The 15,979-nt window shown below is 58.9% G+C and overlaps 1 protein-coding gene across 1 annotated transcript in view; it reads left to right on the plus strand.

Moving 5' to 3' along the window:
• HIPK2 (homeodomain interacting protein kinase 2) overlaps positions 1 to 15,979 on the plus strand; it is a 109,822-nt gene that overhangs the window by 27,587 nt on the left and 66,256 nt on the right. Inside the window, exons 3-5 of the mRNA XM_013007565.2 lie at positions 1,923 to 2,040; positions 4,520 to 4,595; positions 4,709 to 5,792. Coding sequence (XP_012863019.2) covers positions 1,923 to 2,040; positions 4,520 to 4,595; positions 4,709 to 5,792 — 1,278 coding nt within the window. The remainder of the gene's footprint in view (positions 1 to 1,922; positions 2,041 to 4,519; positions 4,596 to 4,708; positions 5,793 to 15,979) is intronic.

Here is a 15,979-nt window from a genome sequence, read left to right on the forward strand (position 1 = left end):
CCTGGAGTTGTGCTCCATCCCCGTCTGATCCTTGGCTTTCCCTGACACACACTGCTCTCAGGCTACTGGACACCTTCAGTGAGCCCCAGCCCCAGACTGCTGCATCTGCCCCCGCCCGCCACCCCCAGTCAAAGTGGACCTCCTCAAGGATTCTGTGTCCATCTCGGCACTGACCTGGGCCCATAGGTCACCATCTCTCTCCGGGACCTCTAACCCATCCTCCGGCCCTGGCATTTTCTCAGCACCTGTTGCTCCGATGCTGAGAACAAGTTCCACCCTGAGAGGGCACAGCATCTTTGTCTCTGTCCTGCTCTATCCGAAAGGCCACTTGAACACATGAGGGTACTCTCTCACGGTGAGGAGGCCAAAGTCTGGACTCAGGGCACCAGCTCCAGGGGAAGACTCACTCCGCTGCCAGCCCTGGGGCTGTCTCTATCGGCTCCGCACTGGGAGCCCGGCCTGCCTTGCAGAGCCCCTTGTGTCCCGCATCTCTCCTCCCCTGGCTCTAGGAGGGACCTCAGGTCCAAAGGATGCCGACTCTTCTTTCTCGGTGACAGCTGGGCCCACTTTCTCTGCTGGCTTCTCTCCCCTTGTCTCAAGCAAGGGTGTGACTTGAGTCCTGCCCACTTGTAAGGCTGTGACTCAAGCTAAACCCACCTTAATCCTGCCCCATTGACATGTAGAGGGTGGGATTTACAACACCCCCCAATGGAGGATAATCACATCAGATGGCAGACATGAGGGCAGTCTCACACTCCCGGGAATCATGGGCTACCCAAGTGGACACTGGCTTTGGGAGGACCCAGGGAGGACCCCACGAGAGCTCTTCAAACGGGCCTCTCTGCTCCCTCAGGCGGCAGCTCTCTTAGTTGACCCCCCCACCCTCCCACTAACACTGAGCAGACTAGCCCCCTCCTGTTGTTTTCTACGCTCCTCATTCAAGATGAGCCCCAACAAATAGGAACTAGATGCTGATTGGTCGTCTGTAACCAGAGGTTCCTGATACGTAGAGTGTGGAGTTCAACTTGCCAAAGACCGGTTCTGTTCTCTGCACCCACTAAGACAAACATGTTAGCACCCCTCCTCGTGCTCCCAGTACCCCCAGGAGCCCCGCTCATCCACGTAACCCCTCCATCTATTGCTTCACATCTCGGCCACCAAAAGGCCGGCCTTCTCTACTCTGCAAGGTCTGTGTTTCACCTACTGCTTTCCTGTTTCTGCTGACAACTCCTTCTTCCTGGTGACAGTCTTCCCGTCGGGCCAGGATGAGTCTGATAGAGGAAGCTCTCATGTTAAACAATTCTCAATGGCATTTTCCAATCGTGTACTATACCTCCTCCCGTCATAACCGATGCCAGGTGACTTGGTGGCCTGGCGAGGCTTCCGAGGGTCCGAAAGGAGGGAATTGGCAGCTTAGAAATCCGTGAAGAATCTCTCGGCGTCGGATTCAGGGTGCCCTGTCCCTGTCTGTCACGAACCGGAGGCATCAGGGGGAACATGACACTGGGCTCTTCCTCTAGCCCACCCCAAACCTGCCCTGCGTCGGGGATCCGCATCAATCTCACGAGGTGTTGCGGGGAGACACCCACAGAGACATGATTGTGGGGTGCTGGTGGAGAGATAGGGGTAGGGGCTTCAAAAAGCGTCTGGTGAAATGGAGGGAGAGGTCATGGTGTTTACCCCCACACACTGTTTGAACCCTATCACTAGCTTGGGGGGGCGGGCCATAAGTCCTTTCAAGATTAAGCTACAAACCGCCAGCAGGGTTTATGCCATCTGCAGACACGGTTTACACATGATTACTGAAGATTTTCTTCCAAGAAACCTCCTGTGGGCCGGGACTTTCCCGGTACAGAACCGGGTCACATGGCTATGTGAGCAGCTGGGTCCAGGTCTGGCCTGTTGATGGTTGGCCTCCCCAGGGGGCAGCAGAAGCCAGGCGTCTCCCGCCAGGCAGGTCTCTTCTCCGATCATGGACATCGGTTGCCAGAGGCAGCCAGTGATGACCGCCACCATTTTATGGCCTTGGCCATCAACCCAGTAAGTCGTAAGCCACCCCACCCCCACCCCTCTGTAAGATTCCGCTCTACCCCCTACCTTCCTACTGGTGTGCTTTTGGGAGCCATGAAAACGGAGGCTGGAGCCCCCACTCCCTCATCAATCGTCACCCCCGACCCCAAGTAGAGGAAGACGGTGGCAACAGGGGCAAGACAGAGCCCGTGGGAGGAAGGCAGGCTTGGTGGCCGCCTGCCCGAGACAAGGTGGAGGTTTCATTTGTGCCAATGCATGCAAAATAGCTATGGTGACCGGGAGGTTTGCGGTTCAAACCCACTCTCTGGCCACTCCCAGAGAGAAAGACGTGGCGGGCGACTTCTGCAAACCCAACATCCTCAGAAACTCTCCGGGCTGCTCTCTTATTTCCTTTAGGCTTGAGAGTTGGAACCGACCCACAGGCAGGGGTGACAGGATTTGGGGGGGTCTGGCTGGAATTCAGGAGCAGTGGGGAGAAACAGGTCATCTCATCCCGGCCTCGGAGGTTAGGGCCCCAGCCTTGTCCTGTGCAGGACACATGCAGACGGCCGGTCCCACCGCCTAGGCCAGGGCTGGAGTGCAGGGTCCAGGCAAGAAGAGACAGCTCCGGCAGATCTTGGGGTCAGGGCCAGGCAGGCTCTGGGAAGCTAGCTGTTGGGTTGGCCCTGGGCTGTTGACTTCATGCCAGGCATGCCTGGCTACTGTTCTGGCTTTCTAACAGCCTTGGTTTGGGGACTGGGTGCTGGCAGATAGTTCTCTGCTTTCTCGAGTGTGCCCATGTGCCTGTGGCTAGGGAGGACCCTGGAGCCCGAGAGCCGAGCTGCGACCCACCGATGCTGCACCTTTCAGGGCCACGAACTCATGCCACTGCCAAAGCCCCTGGTCAGAACCGGAGAATTCATCCAAAGAAGCTCATGTTGGGCACCCAAGGCCCCCCCCCAAACGATGCATGTGGACACAGCCAGGCAGTGGGGTACCCTGTGGTCATACAGAGGAGTGGACTGTGTGCTACGACAGAGCTAGGGAGGCCGGCAGTGCACACCGCTGGGGGAGAGAAGCCAACTGAGAAGGCTGCTGACCGACTGGGCCGTCTCAACCATCACGGCATCTGGGGAACGGCCAGTGTCCAGTGCAGTGGGCGGCCGGGCCATCGGTGCTGGGGAAATGGAGACAGGGGAGCCCAGGGTGCTTTGTGTGCCGTGGCACTGTCGTATGTAGCACTGCCGTGGCGGGCACGTGTCTGCACCCACTCTGAGAACCCACAGAACTGTGCAGCTCTCGGAGTGGGCCCTGCCATGGCCTGCAGGGCTGTCGCCAGTAGCAGTGGGACCACGTGGGACCGCAGGGACGCCCCCTAGAAATTGTAGGAGAGGAGAGACTGCGGGAGCAGGTGGAGGAGGGTGCATGCAAGAGCTGTCTGTGCTGCCCTCAGTTCTCTTGCAAGCCTCATCTCTGCGGCAAACGGACTGTCTGTTTTTAACCAACGGAGGAGGAAGTCCTCCCGGTAGCCCCCTTGCCCGACTCTCAGGCGGCGTCCCCAGCGGAGCTGGTGGGCACTGGAGCCCTGTGGGCCCGGGGACACAGTGACCGACCGAGGGGGCTCCTCTCCCACCCCCAGGGTGTTTTTTCTTCTCTTTAGCTTTTTTGTTGTGGCTCCAGAGCAGGTCCGTTTTCCATTCAAAACGCCTGCACACTTTTAAAAAATTGTTTTACAGATATGATATTTTATTGAAAGAGGCCTTTTGAAAAATTATCTATTCCACTACATCTCACATTTTCTTTTCGTTTTTAAGAAAATAGCTTTATTGGGAGCTCGTACAACGCTTACCACAATCCACACCTACATCCATTGTGTCAAGCACATTTGTACATTGGTTGCCATCATCATTCTCAAAACATTTGCTTTCTACTTGAGCCCTTGGTATCAGCTCCTCATTTTCCCCCTCCCACTCCCCCATGAACCCTTGATAATTTATAAATTCTTATTATTTTGTTGTTTTGGCTCCTCTGTGGTAAAAGCTACCACGTACCATCACACTTCCCACCCCTTCTCTCTCTTTCCTGGTCCCATTTCTCCTCATTTCCCGATTCTTCTGAACGGTGTCGTAGAGCAAAGGGGAAACACTGCCCTCTGTTCTCAGACTGTTCAGAGGGCTGGGGTGAGGGGGTGGGCGTGTGCCTCCCTCAGGTCACCACTCACCATCTAGACCCGTCTGCCCTTGCCCGGCGTGAGTACAGGCCTGAAGGAGCACGCAGGGCCTCCATCTGCGGCTCCTGCCTGACCAGAAAGCCCGGTCTCCTTTATGTTCCAGTTTTTTGTCCTGCGTTTTTCTCCCCCTCCATCCTGGACCTCCTGATGGGATCCCTTCCGGAGCAGGTGGCAGTAGCTGGACCATCTAGTGCTTCTGGTCTCAAGGTCACGGGGTGGCGGTGGGGTGGGGGTGTGCACCTGTCCTCAGCCTTCTTTACGCTCCCTTCCTCCGGTCAGGGGCAAACCCGGGCGGCCTCTACCACGGCCGTCCACGAGTTTGTAGGACCCACGTGGGATGGCGCGCACTGTCTTGGTGAGCTACGTGACGACTCTCGCTGATGAGGCTGGCTTGACCTGTTGGGTGGGGGCCCCCCCTCCCCCGGCGGTCCAAGGGTGCTCACGTCTCCCCTCCTCCTTTCCCTGCAGGTATGGCCTCACATGTGCACGTCTTCTCCCCACCCACCCTCCAGTCAAGTGCCTTCTGTAGTGTGAAGAAGCTGAAGGTGGAGGCCAGTTCCAGCTGGGACATGACTGGGTACGGCTCCCACGGCAAAGTCTACAGCCAGAGCAAGCACCTAGCACCGTCACAGCCAGCCGCCGCCGCCGTCAGCACCTCCCTGCCCATCCCGAACCCAAGCCTACCTTACGAGCAGACCGTCATCTTCCCGGGCAGCGCTGGGCACATCGTGGTCACTTCGGCCAGCAGCACCTCCGTCGCCGGGCAGGTCCTCGGGGGGCCGTCCAACCTGATGCGCCGGAGCACGGTGAGCCTCCTCGACACCTACCAGAAATGCGGGCTCAAGCGTAAGAGTGAGGAGATCGAGAACACGAGCAGTGTGCAGATTATCGAAGAGCACCCACCCATGCTCCAGAACAACGCCAGCGGGGCCACCGTCGCCACTGCCGCCACATCCACTGCCACCTCCAAGAACAGTGGCTCCAACAGCGAGGGCGACTACCAGCTGGTCCAGCACGAGGTGCTGTGCTCCATGACCAACACCTACGAGGTCCTGGAGTTCCTGGGCCGGGGCACGTTCGGGCAGGTGGTGAAGTGCTGGAAGCGGGGCACCAACGAGATTGTGGCCATCAAGATCCTCAAGAACCACCCGTCATACGCGCGGCAGGGCCAGATCGAGGTCAGCATCCTGGCGCGGCTCAGCACGGAGAGCGCCGACGACTACAACTTCGTCCGGGCCTACGAGTGCTTCCAGCACAAGAACCACACCTGCCTGGTCTTCGAGATGCTGGAGCAGAACCTCTACGACTTCCTGAAGCAGAACAAGTTCAGCCCGCTGCCCCTCAAGTACATCCGCCCCGTCCTCCAGCAGGTGGCCACGGCCCTGATGAAGCTCAAGAGCCTGGGCCTCATCCACGCCGACCTCAAGCCCGAGAACATCATGCTGGTCGACCCGTCCAGGCAGCCCTACCGGGTCAAGGTCATTGACTTTGGCTCCGCCAGCCACGTGTCCAAGGCCGTCTGCTCCACCTACCTGCAGTCCCGATACTACAGGTAAGGCCACCACCCAGGCAGCCCGCACACAGCAGGCACCGCGCTCATTCCTGGGTGGTCCCCGAGGGCCAAAGGGGACTTTGGGCTGGCACGTGCTCCCTCCAGTGAACCTCATGTAGCAGGGACATGCGTGTGTGTGTGTGTGTGTGTGTGTGTGTGTGTGTGTGACCGTGTGGAGCACAAGGAGGAGGGAGGTGGGCGAAAGGCATGGCACGGTCCTTCCGATACAGCGGGCATGGTGGGATGCTGGCAGGGGACTGGGCTTTGCAGGCATGGGTGTGTGCTGGTGGAGGAGGAGAGGCCAGGGCCTGTGTGACCTGCCGGAGGTCAGGACCTGCCCCTAGGAGGCCTTGTGGGTGGAGAGAGGGGTACTAGGAAGCCTACGCTGAGGGTAGATGACTGGCGGCCTCAGACCCTGGACCACTGAGCATACGCTGGCAGCTTTTGTGTGAGGCATGTTAGGAAGGTGAGCTGGCCCGGGGGGTGCTGGAGGGGAGACGCCAGGGACTCTGGCCCAGGAGGTCCCTCACGCTCTGTGTATGCCAGCGGTGTGGCGCCACAGGCGGGGAATGTATAGAGTGCTCACTCGCCCACCCGCCAGAACGGCCACTCGGAGTCTGATGCTCCAGGCCCCACCTTCTGGGGCCTCTCATGCTGGGCCAACTCTGGAGCCACCCTGTGCCCCTGATCTGTCACACCGTGGTTCACGTGCTGGACAGCAAACTGAAAGGTCAGCGGTTTGAACTCAGCAGCCGCTACGCAGGAGAAAAACGAGGCAGTCCACCTCTCTCCAGATCCGCGGGCTCAGGCACACTCGGGAGCAGTGCTGCCCTACCCAGAGGGCTGGGTGCATCAGAGTGGACTTGCTGGCCTTGGGCGGGGTTAGGATGGTGACTGCTGTGTATTTAAGAGCCAGTAAGCACGTAGGGCAAGATTTTGGGAGTCCAGTGAGCAGCTGTAGGTCAGCTGTTCAACCACTGCTTGCTCCAAAAGAGGACGAAGAGGCTCTCAGCTCCTGGAAAGCCGGCAGCCCAGCAGCCCAGCAGAGGGTCATGGGGAGCGGTCCTGGGCTGCTGGTACCAAAGTCAGTGGTTCAAAACCACCAGCCTTCTGCTTCCGTAGAGCCTTACAGCCTCAGAAACCCGCAGGGCAGCTCTGCTCTGTCCTGTAGGGTCGCAATGAGTCAGTATCCACTCCTTGGCAGCCATGAGTCTTTATGCTTCGGGTTGCTAACCTCCAGGTCAGCGGTTCTAAAGAGTGACTGTCTCGGGAATCCACAGGGGCATCTCTGCCCTGTCCTGTCGGGTCGCTGTGAGTCAGCATCGACTGGACGGCTGTGAGTTTGAAGTTTGATGAGTCGGAATTGACTCGACGGCAGGTGGGGGCGGGTGGTGGTGGTTAGTTTTGCGTGTTTTTAGCCCTTTAGTATCCTCCCTTCTTGACCCCACATGACTGACAAGACCACCCCAGTACAGCCAGTGGCAGGTTCACCTACAGCAGGTCTGCCTGGTGCCGGGGGTCAGTCCCCAGAATCGAGGGTTGCGGGGCAGAGATGTTGGTGGGGAGGGCTTGGAGCTCGTCACTGGCCTTAACGTGTCCTGTCCTCACCACTCTTTAGAGAAGCCCCGGCAGCCGGACGCTTGCTCTCTGACGACCAGGCTCCACACCCTCTGCCGCCTCAGGTCACATGAGGCCCAGCCCCCTAGCTTCCAAAGCCAGCTAGCCTCTTGCCTTCTGGGCCTCTCTCTCCAGAGGACCAGTGTCTCCCAGGTCTCAGGGGTGCAGCTGGCCCAGCATGAGCTCCCAAATTGGTCTCGGGTCGACCCTCTCCCCTTGTGGGGTCCACGGGCATTTGCTCCCACGAGGGTTAGTGTCAGTCCTGAAGGGCCTCTGTCCTCCACTGGGGACAGCACAGGCCACACTCTCAGGCTGCTTTCTGGACTCTGCGCTGCCTTCAGCTGCCCCTTGTCCGTGGCTCTGCAGAGCAGGAAGCTCTTCCCCGCGCATCTCGAGAGCCTGTGGTCAGAGCTACCTGGGGCGACATCATCGTTGTGGGGTTGGGGGCCGGCCTCTAGCGGGGTCATCAGCTGTCCTGGGTCTTACTGAGTCTGCCACCAAGCTCCTCCGGGCCTGGGCGCCCCTGGGGGTGCTCGTCTAACTCACACGGCTGCTAACAGCGGGTGGAGGTTCAAGTCATCTCACAAGAAAGGCCTGGAGTTCCACTTTCAGTAAACCAGGCGCCAAGAGCCCAACGGAGCATCACTGAGGACGGGTTGCATCTCCATGGCCTGCGTAGCCAGGGCCCGAGTGAGGGCGGGCTGCTGCCGGGACCCCGTGAGGCAAGTCTGGTTTGTGTGGTTCTAGGAATGAGACCACCTCGCTTCTCTTCTAAAGTCTGCAGGCAGGGGAGGGGGCCGTCTTAGGCCTCTCAAGGGAAAAGCAGAGGGAGTCCCTTACCCAATGCCCCAGGCAGGGCTGCTGCGAGTAACTCCTGACTGTGTTACCGCGGTTATTGTGTTACCGCAGGATTGGATTACCTCGCTTCCTTATTGAGTTCCACGCCAAGCCCTGTGGTTTCCCTTCTTTTCATCCTACTTTTAGAGCAAGTCCTTACCTGGTGTTTCCCCTCCAGCAGGGCCCAAATCAAAACGAAGCACGCACATGCGCTCAAACGTATACATACACACGTACACAGGCACACTCACACATACATGCACACACCTGTACACATACACATGTACACACACGCACATGCACATAGACATGTGTGCGCGCACACATATACACATGCACACACTCACACACAGGTACACATACATATACACATAGACACATGCACACACATGTATATGTGCGCACACATGTACACATGCACATGCATGTGCGCGCGTACATATACACATGCGTGCACAGGTGCACATGCACATAGACACATGCATACACACACATACACACATGCATACACACACCCCCATGCACACACATACACGTGCACACACATGTACACATACACACTCATACACAGGTACACATACACACATGCCCATACACGTGTACACATACATATACACACATGCATGCACACACACAGAACAAGACCAAACACTGACATCTTCTCCCAGATAAGAGAAACAACAGGAAACACTGCTGCTCAGGTGTGGGGTCTCCTGACTGCCCTGGGCCCCGGGGGCTTCGTTCCTCCCGAGGACAGTGAGCTGAGACCGCATGGAGCCCTGGTGGCTCTGCGGGTTGGGTGAGGGGCTGCTAGCCACCAGGTCGGAGGCCCAGACCCACCAGTTGCTCAGACAGCGAAAGCGGAGACTGAGCTCCCACAGAGTCAGGGCCTGGGCTCACGGTGAGTCAGAATGGACTCAGTGTAGGGAGGGGGGTCATTATTGGAGGGGGTCCATCGATGGCCTGGGCCCGGCACTGTTTCTTTCTGTTGTGCATGGGTCATTATGGGTTGGAGCCCAGTAACAGCCGTGGGCGGTGGGACCGGATGATGCTCTCAGCTGCTGACTGCCAGGCGGGCGGTTCGAGGCCACCCAGAGGTGCCTTGTGAAAAGGTCTGACGGGGCTGTTAACAAACCAGCCGTGACAGCCGTAGGCACAGTCTGCTCTGAGGTGCGTGGGCTCTGCAGCAACTGGTTAGCTAGTTAGTCAGTTACTAGCTAGCTAGTTAGTTCTCTAGAGCAGTGTTTCCCAGCGTGGGTGACCGACCCCACACCATGCAGACAGCATGCTGCATTCTGGATGAGGGTCCTAGTCCAAAAGCTGTTCACTGACTGCAGCACAGTGACTTTCCTGCAGGGGAGGGGGGTCAGCGAGCTCAGGAACCTCTGTCTTAGAGCAAGCCAGGCAGCAGGCAGGTGAGGCGGGGACCCTTTCCCTGGCCGTTCCACTGTTCATAACGTTCTTGGGCCCTCCTGGTCCAAGAGTCGTGAACACACCCGTGGGTGACGGCTGGAGCTGCTTGTCTTTGGTGAGTGCAGCACGTCATCCCCCGCCCCCAGCCCCAACCTCATGCGAGGGCAGGAGTGTGTGGCCAGCTGGGAGAGGCCGGGGCTGTGGGGCTGGGGTAGCCTGGATTGGGGGCGGGGGTGGGTGGGGAGTGAGGCCTGGCCAAAGAGAGCTTGGAACGTGGGTTCGGGGGTCTTGGGTGGAACCCAGATGGCAGTGTCAGGAACCTTATCAACTCTTGCAGGGAGGAGTGATGTTAATGAGGGTATAAACCAACTGGGATGGAGAGAGGGAAGTCGGGAGACCCAGAAGCTGAGAGATGACAGCGGTTACTCTGGAGTTCCTGAGGGTACAGGGGGTGGGGCGGGGGGCTAAGACTGACTGGGCGGGCTCCTCCTTGCTTGTGATGGGCTCTGGCTTGCTGAGGCCCAAGTCCGAGGCCCGGTCTCTTTGGGACAGGGGTGCCAAACTCAGCTCTGCTATGAAGTGAGGGGGCTTCTGCCCCAGTGGGCATCTCGCCCTCCCCCATCAGGGAGCCTGAGCCCCTCTTGTCCCTAGCTCTCAACCTCCACCCTCACTGTGACAGGAGATGCCTGGTCGTCCCCCTTCACCCCCACTTTGTTCTCAGCCCTGCTGAGTTGTACAGGACAAGCTGGGTCCCCCCACCCCACCCCTACCTGCTGGCTCAACAGGATCCTAAGGAGCAGACCGGGGCGGGGAGGAAGCAAGCCTGCTGGTGGGACCCAAGGTGCTAGACTGTGGCCTTTGCTCCTGAGCAGGTTGGGAGGAAGTTGACACAATTGTCTTTGGGATTCCCTCAGAGCACAGCCCAGGCTGAGGAATGGAGCAAGTAGTCTATCTGGGAGGTGACCCCCAGAGCACCTAAGGCCGCCCCCCAACTACATGTTGGGAGGGCAGGAGGCTGGGGGCTGGTCCCCTTCGTGGAGGGCCACCCTCAGGAGGGGTCAGTTCTCCTGTTCCTCTGGGTGGGTTTGGGGTGGGGGACAGGGGCTGTCAGAGCAGGTGCAGCAAGGGCTCAAGAGCATGAGGTGGGGGTCACAGAGCTGTGTTCCAAGGGCCCAGAGGTGCGCGCCAGGTAGTGACTTCTAGAACATTCAGGAGCAAGGGGCTCAGCGTCCAGTCTGAGCTCTGGGTATCCGGTACTGGGTGTCGGGATCTGACTTTAAATCAGATGGTGATGAGCCCTGCCTCTGGGTTGAGGACCGCCTCCAAGCAGGCAGGGGCTGAGTGCTGGGTCTGCTGGGACCTGGAGGTGGGGCAGGTGAGCCCTCTGGTTGCCCAGGCTGGCTGCATTGATGGTACAGGCGCCATCAGAGAGGGGCGAGTGTGATAGGCTGACCCGTGAAGGGGCAGATGGTCTCCGTGGCCCCCTGTGCTGTGCTGGCCCCCACCCACCGCCCCCTGGCCAGAGCCCACACCTGCCACGCCTCTTGACCCACACACATGCCCTCACGCCTTCCCCGCCTCTGGAGCAGTCCCCCGGGTGCACCTGCTTCCGGGAAGCTTTCACATCTCACCACACGTGCCCGTTCCCACCTTGTCTGTCCACCTGTGAGCTTTCTGTGTAAACCTGCAGACCGCCCACTCGGCCCGGCCTCAGCCAGCACCTGTCATGTCCCTTTGCACCTTGTCAGGAAGTTAGAAACCACTTCCCAGCCTCAAGCAGGAGGCTCCGCTCAGCCTCTCCACAGCCCCTAGCTGCTTTTGTCCCAAAGCACCGATGAGCCAAGCTTTCTGGGGGAAAGTGAGGCCATTATCACACATCCCCTGTGTTGCTGGCACAGGCAAGCTTGATACCACGCCCACCCACCCCCTTCCTCCCAGACCCTACCTCCCCACGGTCCCGCCAGTGTCAACTGGTGCCACCCCACATGGGTCCTGGGAGAACTTTCGCTTTCTCGTTTTTCTTGAGAGGTGTTATTGGCCCTCCAATCCCATAGTTCAGGCGTATCCAGGAGGGTCGTGCCAGCGTCCCTGCAGTCAGTCCTGGACCTGTCTTCTCCCTCCTGCTCATCCCTGGTCTTCACCGTGCTCCGGCTCAGCAACTGCCACCTGCCGGTTCCGTGCCACAAAGTGCACGCTCCCTCCTTCCCCGTGGCCACCACAGGGCCCGCGCGATTTCTTCTTCTTTTAGGAGTTTTCTTGACATGATGTTCACACATCATACACGTCCACAGTCAAGTAACTTTTAGAAAGAGCTGTCTGTCCATCATCGGGCAGTCCGAGTGCTCCCAACCCCTGGGGGGACTTTCTACCCCGGGGTTTCCAGGGACCCGGTCGCCAGGCCTCTCTTCCACAGCCCCTCCGGGAGGATCCGAACCCACCGCCTCTCAGTGAGCAGGCCACGGCCAGAGCTTGCCCGACTCTTCCTGCTGCACGCCGTGGCCCCGTTGTCGCCGTGGGTGGTCCTGGTGTTTGTCACTCCCAGGCCGGGGCTTCATGGATGTGTGACTTCAGGCAAGTCCCTAAACCTCCCTGAGGCTCGCCATTGTCTTTCCATAGAACACGAGGAGCAGTTCGCGGGGCTGTGGGGAAGGCTCACAGCATGCCAGCTAGCTGGCTACCGACACCAGGGTGGCCCGGCTGCCTCCCAGCCAGCCGTGGCCTGGTCTCATTCGGCTTGGGGTCCATGCAACCCGCCTCCCCGCCACCCACAGGGACACAGCGTTTCTGTCCCTCCCCCACACATCCTGATGACCAGCCCTGCGCTGCATGCCCAGTGGGGTCCCGTGGCCATGCGTGGTGGCCTGCTCTGTGTTCCAGAGGTCGTGCCCAGTGCAGCATGGCCCCGGGCCCTGCGTGGGGAGCAGGAGGGGAGCGAGGCCACGGCGCAGGTGTCGGCCCCACGCACAGCCGGGAGGACTGCAGTGTGCACAGAGCACTGCTGGTGAGTGTGTGCGTGTGCGCGCCCGTGTGGTGTCTGTGTTTGCATGTGTGATGGTGTGCACATGCAGTCTAGGAGCCCTGGTGGTATAGTGGTTACACCTGGGCTGCCAGCTGCAAGGTTTGCAGTTCAAGCCCACCAGCCACTCCTTGGGAGAAAGACCGGGCTCTCTACTCTCATAGAGAGTGACAGTCTCAGACCACAGGGGCAGTGCTACCCTGTCCTGTAGGGGCCCTCTGAGTCGACGTGGACACAATGGCTGTGACTGTGGCCTTTAGTGGCATGTGCGGCATGTGTGCATGCGTGTATGTATGTGTTGTAGCTGGTGTGTAGTGTGTATGTGTAGTGTGTGTGTGGTATGTGTGCAACTGTGTGGGGTGTGTGTGTGTGTAGGTGTGGTACATGGATGTGTGAGTATGGTGTGTATGTATGGAGTGTGGTTGTGGTATTATGCATGTGTGAATGTATGTGTAGTGTGAATATGTGACAGACAGACATGTAAGCATGGTACATGTATGTGTGTGGTGTATGTATAGTGTGTGGTTGTGTTGTTTGTGATTGTGAATGGGTGTGGTATGTATGTGAGTGAATGAAGGTGTGTGTGTGTGTGTGTGTGTGTGTGTGTGAAGTGTGTCTGGAGGTGTATGCTGCATACGTGTAAGTGGGGGTAAGTCCTAAGTGACAGCAGGTGGTCTGGATGGCACACAGCCTCCGTTGTCTGGAAGCCCCCAGTCCTGAGTTGGGACAGGATGGTGAGTCACTGCCCGCAGTCCCATTTGTGTGTGCATTGACCCTCGCTAGGATCAGAGTTCAGGGACAGGCTTAGTGCCCGTCGCTGCCATCCCTTGCCTCCTGGAGGACTGTGGGACCCTCCCTTTTTAAGTGGGAACTTCCACTGGCAGGGACGTGGCACCAAGTGTGAGCCCTCAGAGGACCCTGACCAGGCACCAAGCAAGGCAGGCAGCATCCCCTGAGGTCAGCTGGGCACCCTGCATGGGCCCAAGACCCCGTGAGAGAGAAGGTCTATGTGGAGTTGAAACACAAAGCCATCTTTTCAACCACTTTAAAATGGGCCGTGTTCAGTGTGTACTTGGGGCCTCTGAGGACGTTGTGACTAAGGGGGCACTTTTGCTGACTCGCCCTGGCTTCCACCCCCACCCCACCTCCACCTTTGCCGTGTTGTGCTTGGGGGGAGGGTCACTGTGCATCCTGCAGGCACGCAGCCAGAGGGGATAGTCGTTTCTGGCACCAAGAGCAGGCAGAGCCAGGGACAGAGACACGGTGATCATGCTGGGTGCTTGCTGGTGTGCTGTGTCATGGGTGGGCCCCACAGCACGTCCTCTGAGAGGACCACTGGGCACAGCTTCCAAAGCACAGGGGCCAGGTCTTTAGGGGCCTCCCTATTCCACTGCTCCTTCCGCTGTTGTTGGGCGTGTGTCTGGTCTATCTGTCTGTCTGTCTCAGGGAAGCAGCAGCTGAAGCTAGAAGCCCTCGGCCCACCTGGTGGGAGAGCACACATCTGCCGTCTTGACCACCTGCCCAGTGCTGAGGGGTGGGCCTCTGACCCTGCCATGATCTGGGGTGACCATAGGGCCCAGAGACAGACCCCGCCCCTCCCTCCATCCATCCATCCTTCTTTCCCAGGCAACAAGGAGAAAGAGGAGGGGGCTCAGAAATGTGTAAGGACATCACCCCACAGTTCTCTGACACGCTCTTGCCACGGGCTGTTTGTCTGCAGATGTGAGGCGCTGTGCACTGCCCACGGCTCCAGGCAACGTGCACTCCCCGCTCACAGTGTACCCTCAGCTCAGGGAGGCCCCACGTAGGGTATACCTTCAGCTCCCAGCAGCCTCAGCCTCCCATGCAGAGTACACCCACAGTTCCAGGTGGCCCCCCATTCAGGGTGCACCCACAGCTCACACGCACAGTGAACCCGCAGCCCCAGGTGACACCATCACCCCCAGCAGTGTGTTCCCACAGCTCCCGAGAGCCCTGACTTCTCCCTCCAGCAGAACCGACCCAGCCCATGGCACCCCGGCCAAGCCAGGGCCCAGTCTGCCCCAGGCTTCTCCATGCGTGGCCTGCGGATTGTCCCTAGTGCACAACTTTCAGAGAACCCACACTTTCCCTGGGCCTTCAACCCCAGGGGTGAGCCAGGCCAAGCTTGGCACCCACCCTTGCTTGTGGGCCAGTGCTCCCTTGGCTGTTGGCTCTGGCCAGGTCCGAGGGGTGGGCCAGCACTTGTTCAGCCTCCAGTCTGGAAGCTGTACCTAGGGTAACATGGAAGCCCCTCAGGCCTAGGCTGTGGGGTGAACTCTGACCTTAGACCCCGGCTGACTTTTTTTGGACAAGGCATCCGGAAAGGCCAGTCTCAACCCCTCACCATTGGCTCTCCCTCTGGACCCGCATTAAATGCGTTCTGGTTTTCAGTATTTTCTGCTTTCTTTTTGATGAGGGTGTTTGTTCCTCTCTGTTACTTGATCGTTGGGGTCAGGTTTTTGTTGTTGATGTGTTTCTGTGTATGGAATCCAGGAGAGGTAAATCTGCAGACAGTAATGGGTTCATGGTTGATTGGGGGCATGGCAGGGGAGGTTGGGGCGGGGGGAGGGGAGAGCTGATAACATTGAGCACAAGCAGGAGGATTGTGGTGATGACTGTACAGTCTTCTCGCTGTGGTTGAACTAGTGAACGGGATGACGTGAGGATTACGTGCCGGTGCAACTGTGTTTTGAAGGTAGGAAAGGCCAGGTGCGGGTAGTGGCCCCCTTGCTTGGTAGAGGGGAGTCCTCAAGGACCTACTCGATGGACAGACACCGTGGCTGACCCAGTGAACCGGAGCACCGGTCCCCAAGAGGATGGTGTGAGGCAGACAGACACAATGGCCACGGCGTGACCAGCCAAGCCCCTCTGCCCGCTCCCCTCACAGCTCTGCCGGGTCTCCTTCCTGTCCACCATCTACTGCTGGCTGTGGTTCTCACAGCTGGCCATCCCCCTGGACAGTGGGCAGCAGATCCGATGTCCCCAGGCACAGCCAGGCTTAGGCGCAGGAGCAGAGCCAAGAGAATGTTCCAGAAGCGTTCGGGTTAACGGCTCTCCTCTCCTGAGCCAGGGCTGCCCCCGAGAGGCGAGCGTTCATGTGTGACGGTCCGCGAGAGCTCGCTGCTGGCGCCGCTGAGAGAGAGGCTGCAGGACTGAAGATAGACTCTCCTCTCGGAGCGTGCTGGGCTCTTTATTTATTTATTAATTTGTAGCTCACCTCGTGTCGTGGGGTGGGGGGTGGGGCACCACCTGCTGTGTGCCTGGCCTCAGACACCCAGGGGGG

The sequence above is a fragment of the Echinops telfairi genome, unplaced genomic scaffold, assembly GCF_000313985.2.
Source record: "Echinops telfairi isolate 266 unplaced genomic scaffold, ASM31398v2 ScPeMD7_23;HRSCAF=83, whole genome shotgun sequence".
NCBI classification, from domain to species: Eukaryota; Metazoa; Chordata; class Mammalia; order Afrosoricida; family Tenrecidae; genus Echinops; species Echinops telfairi.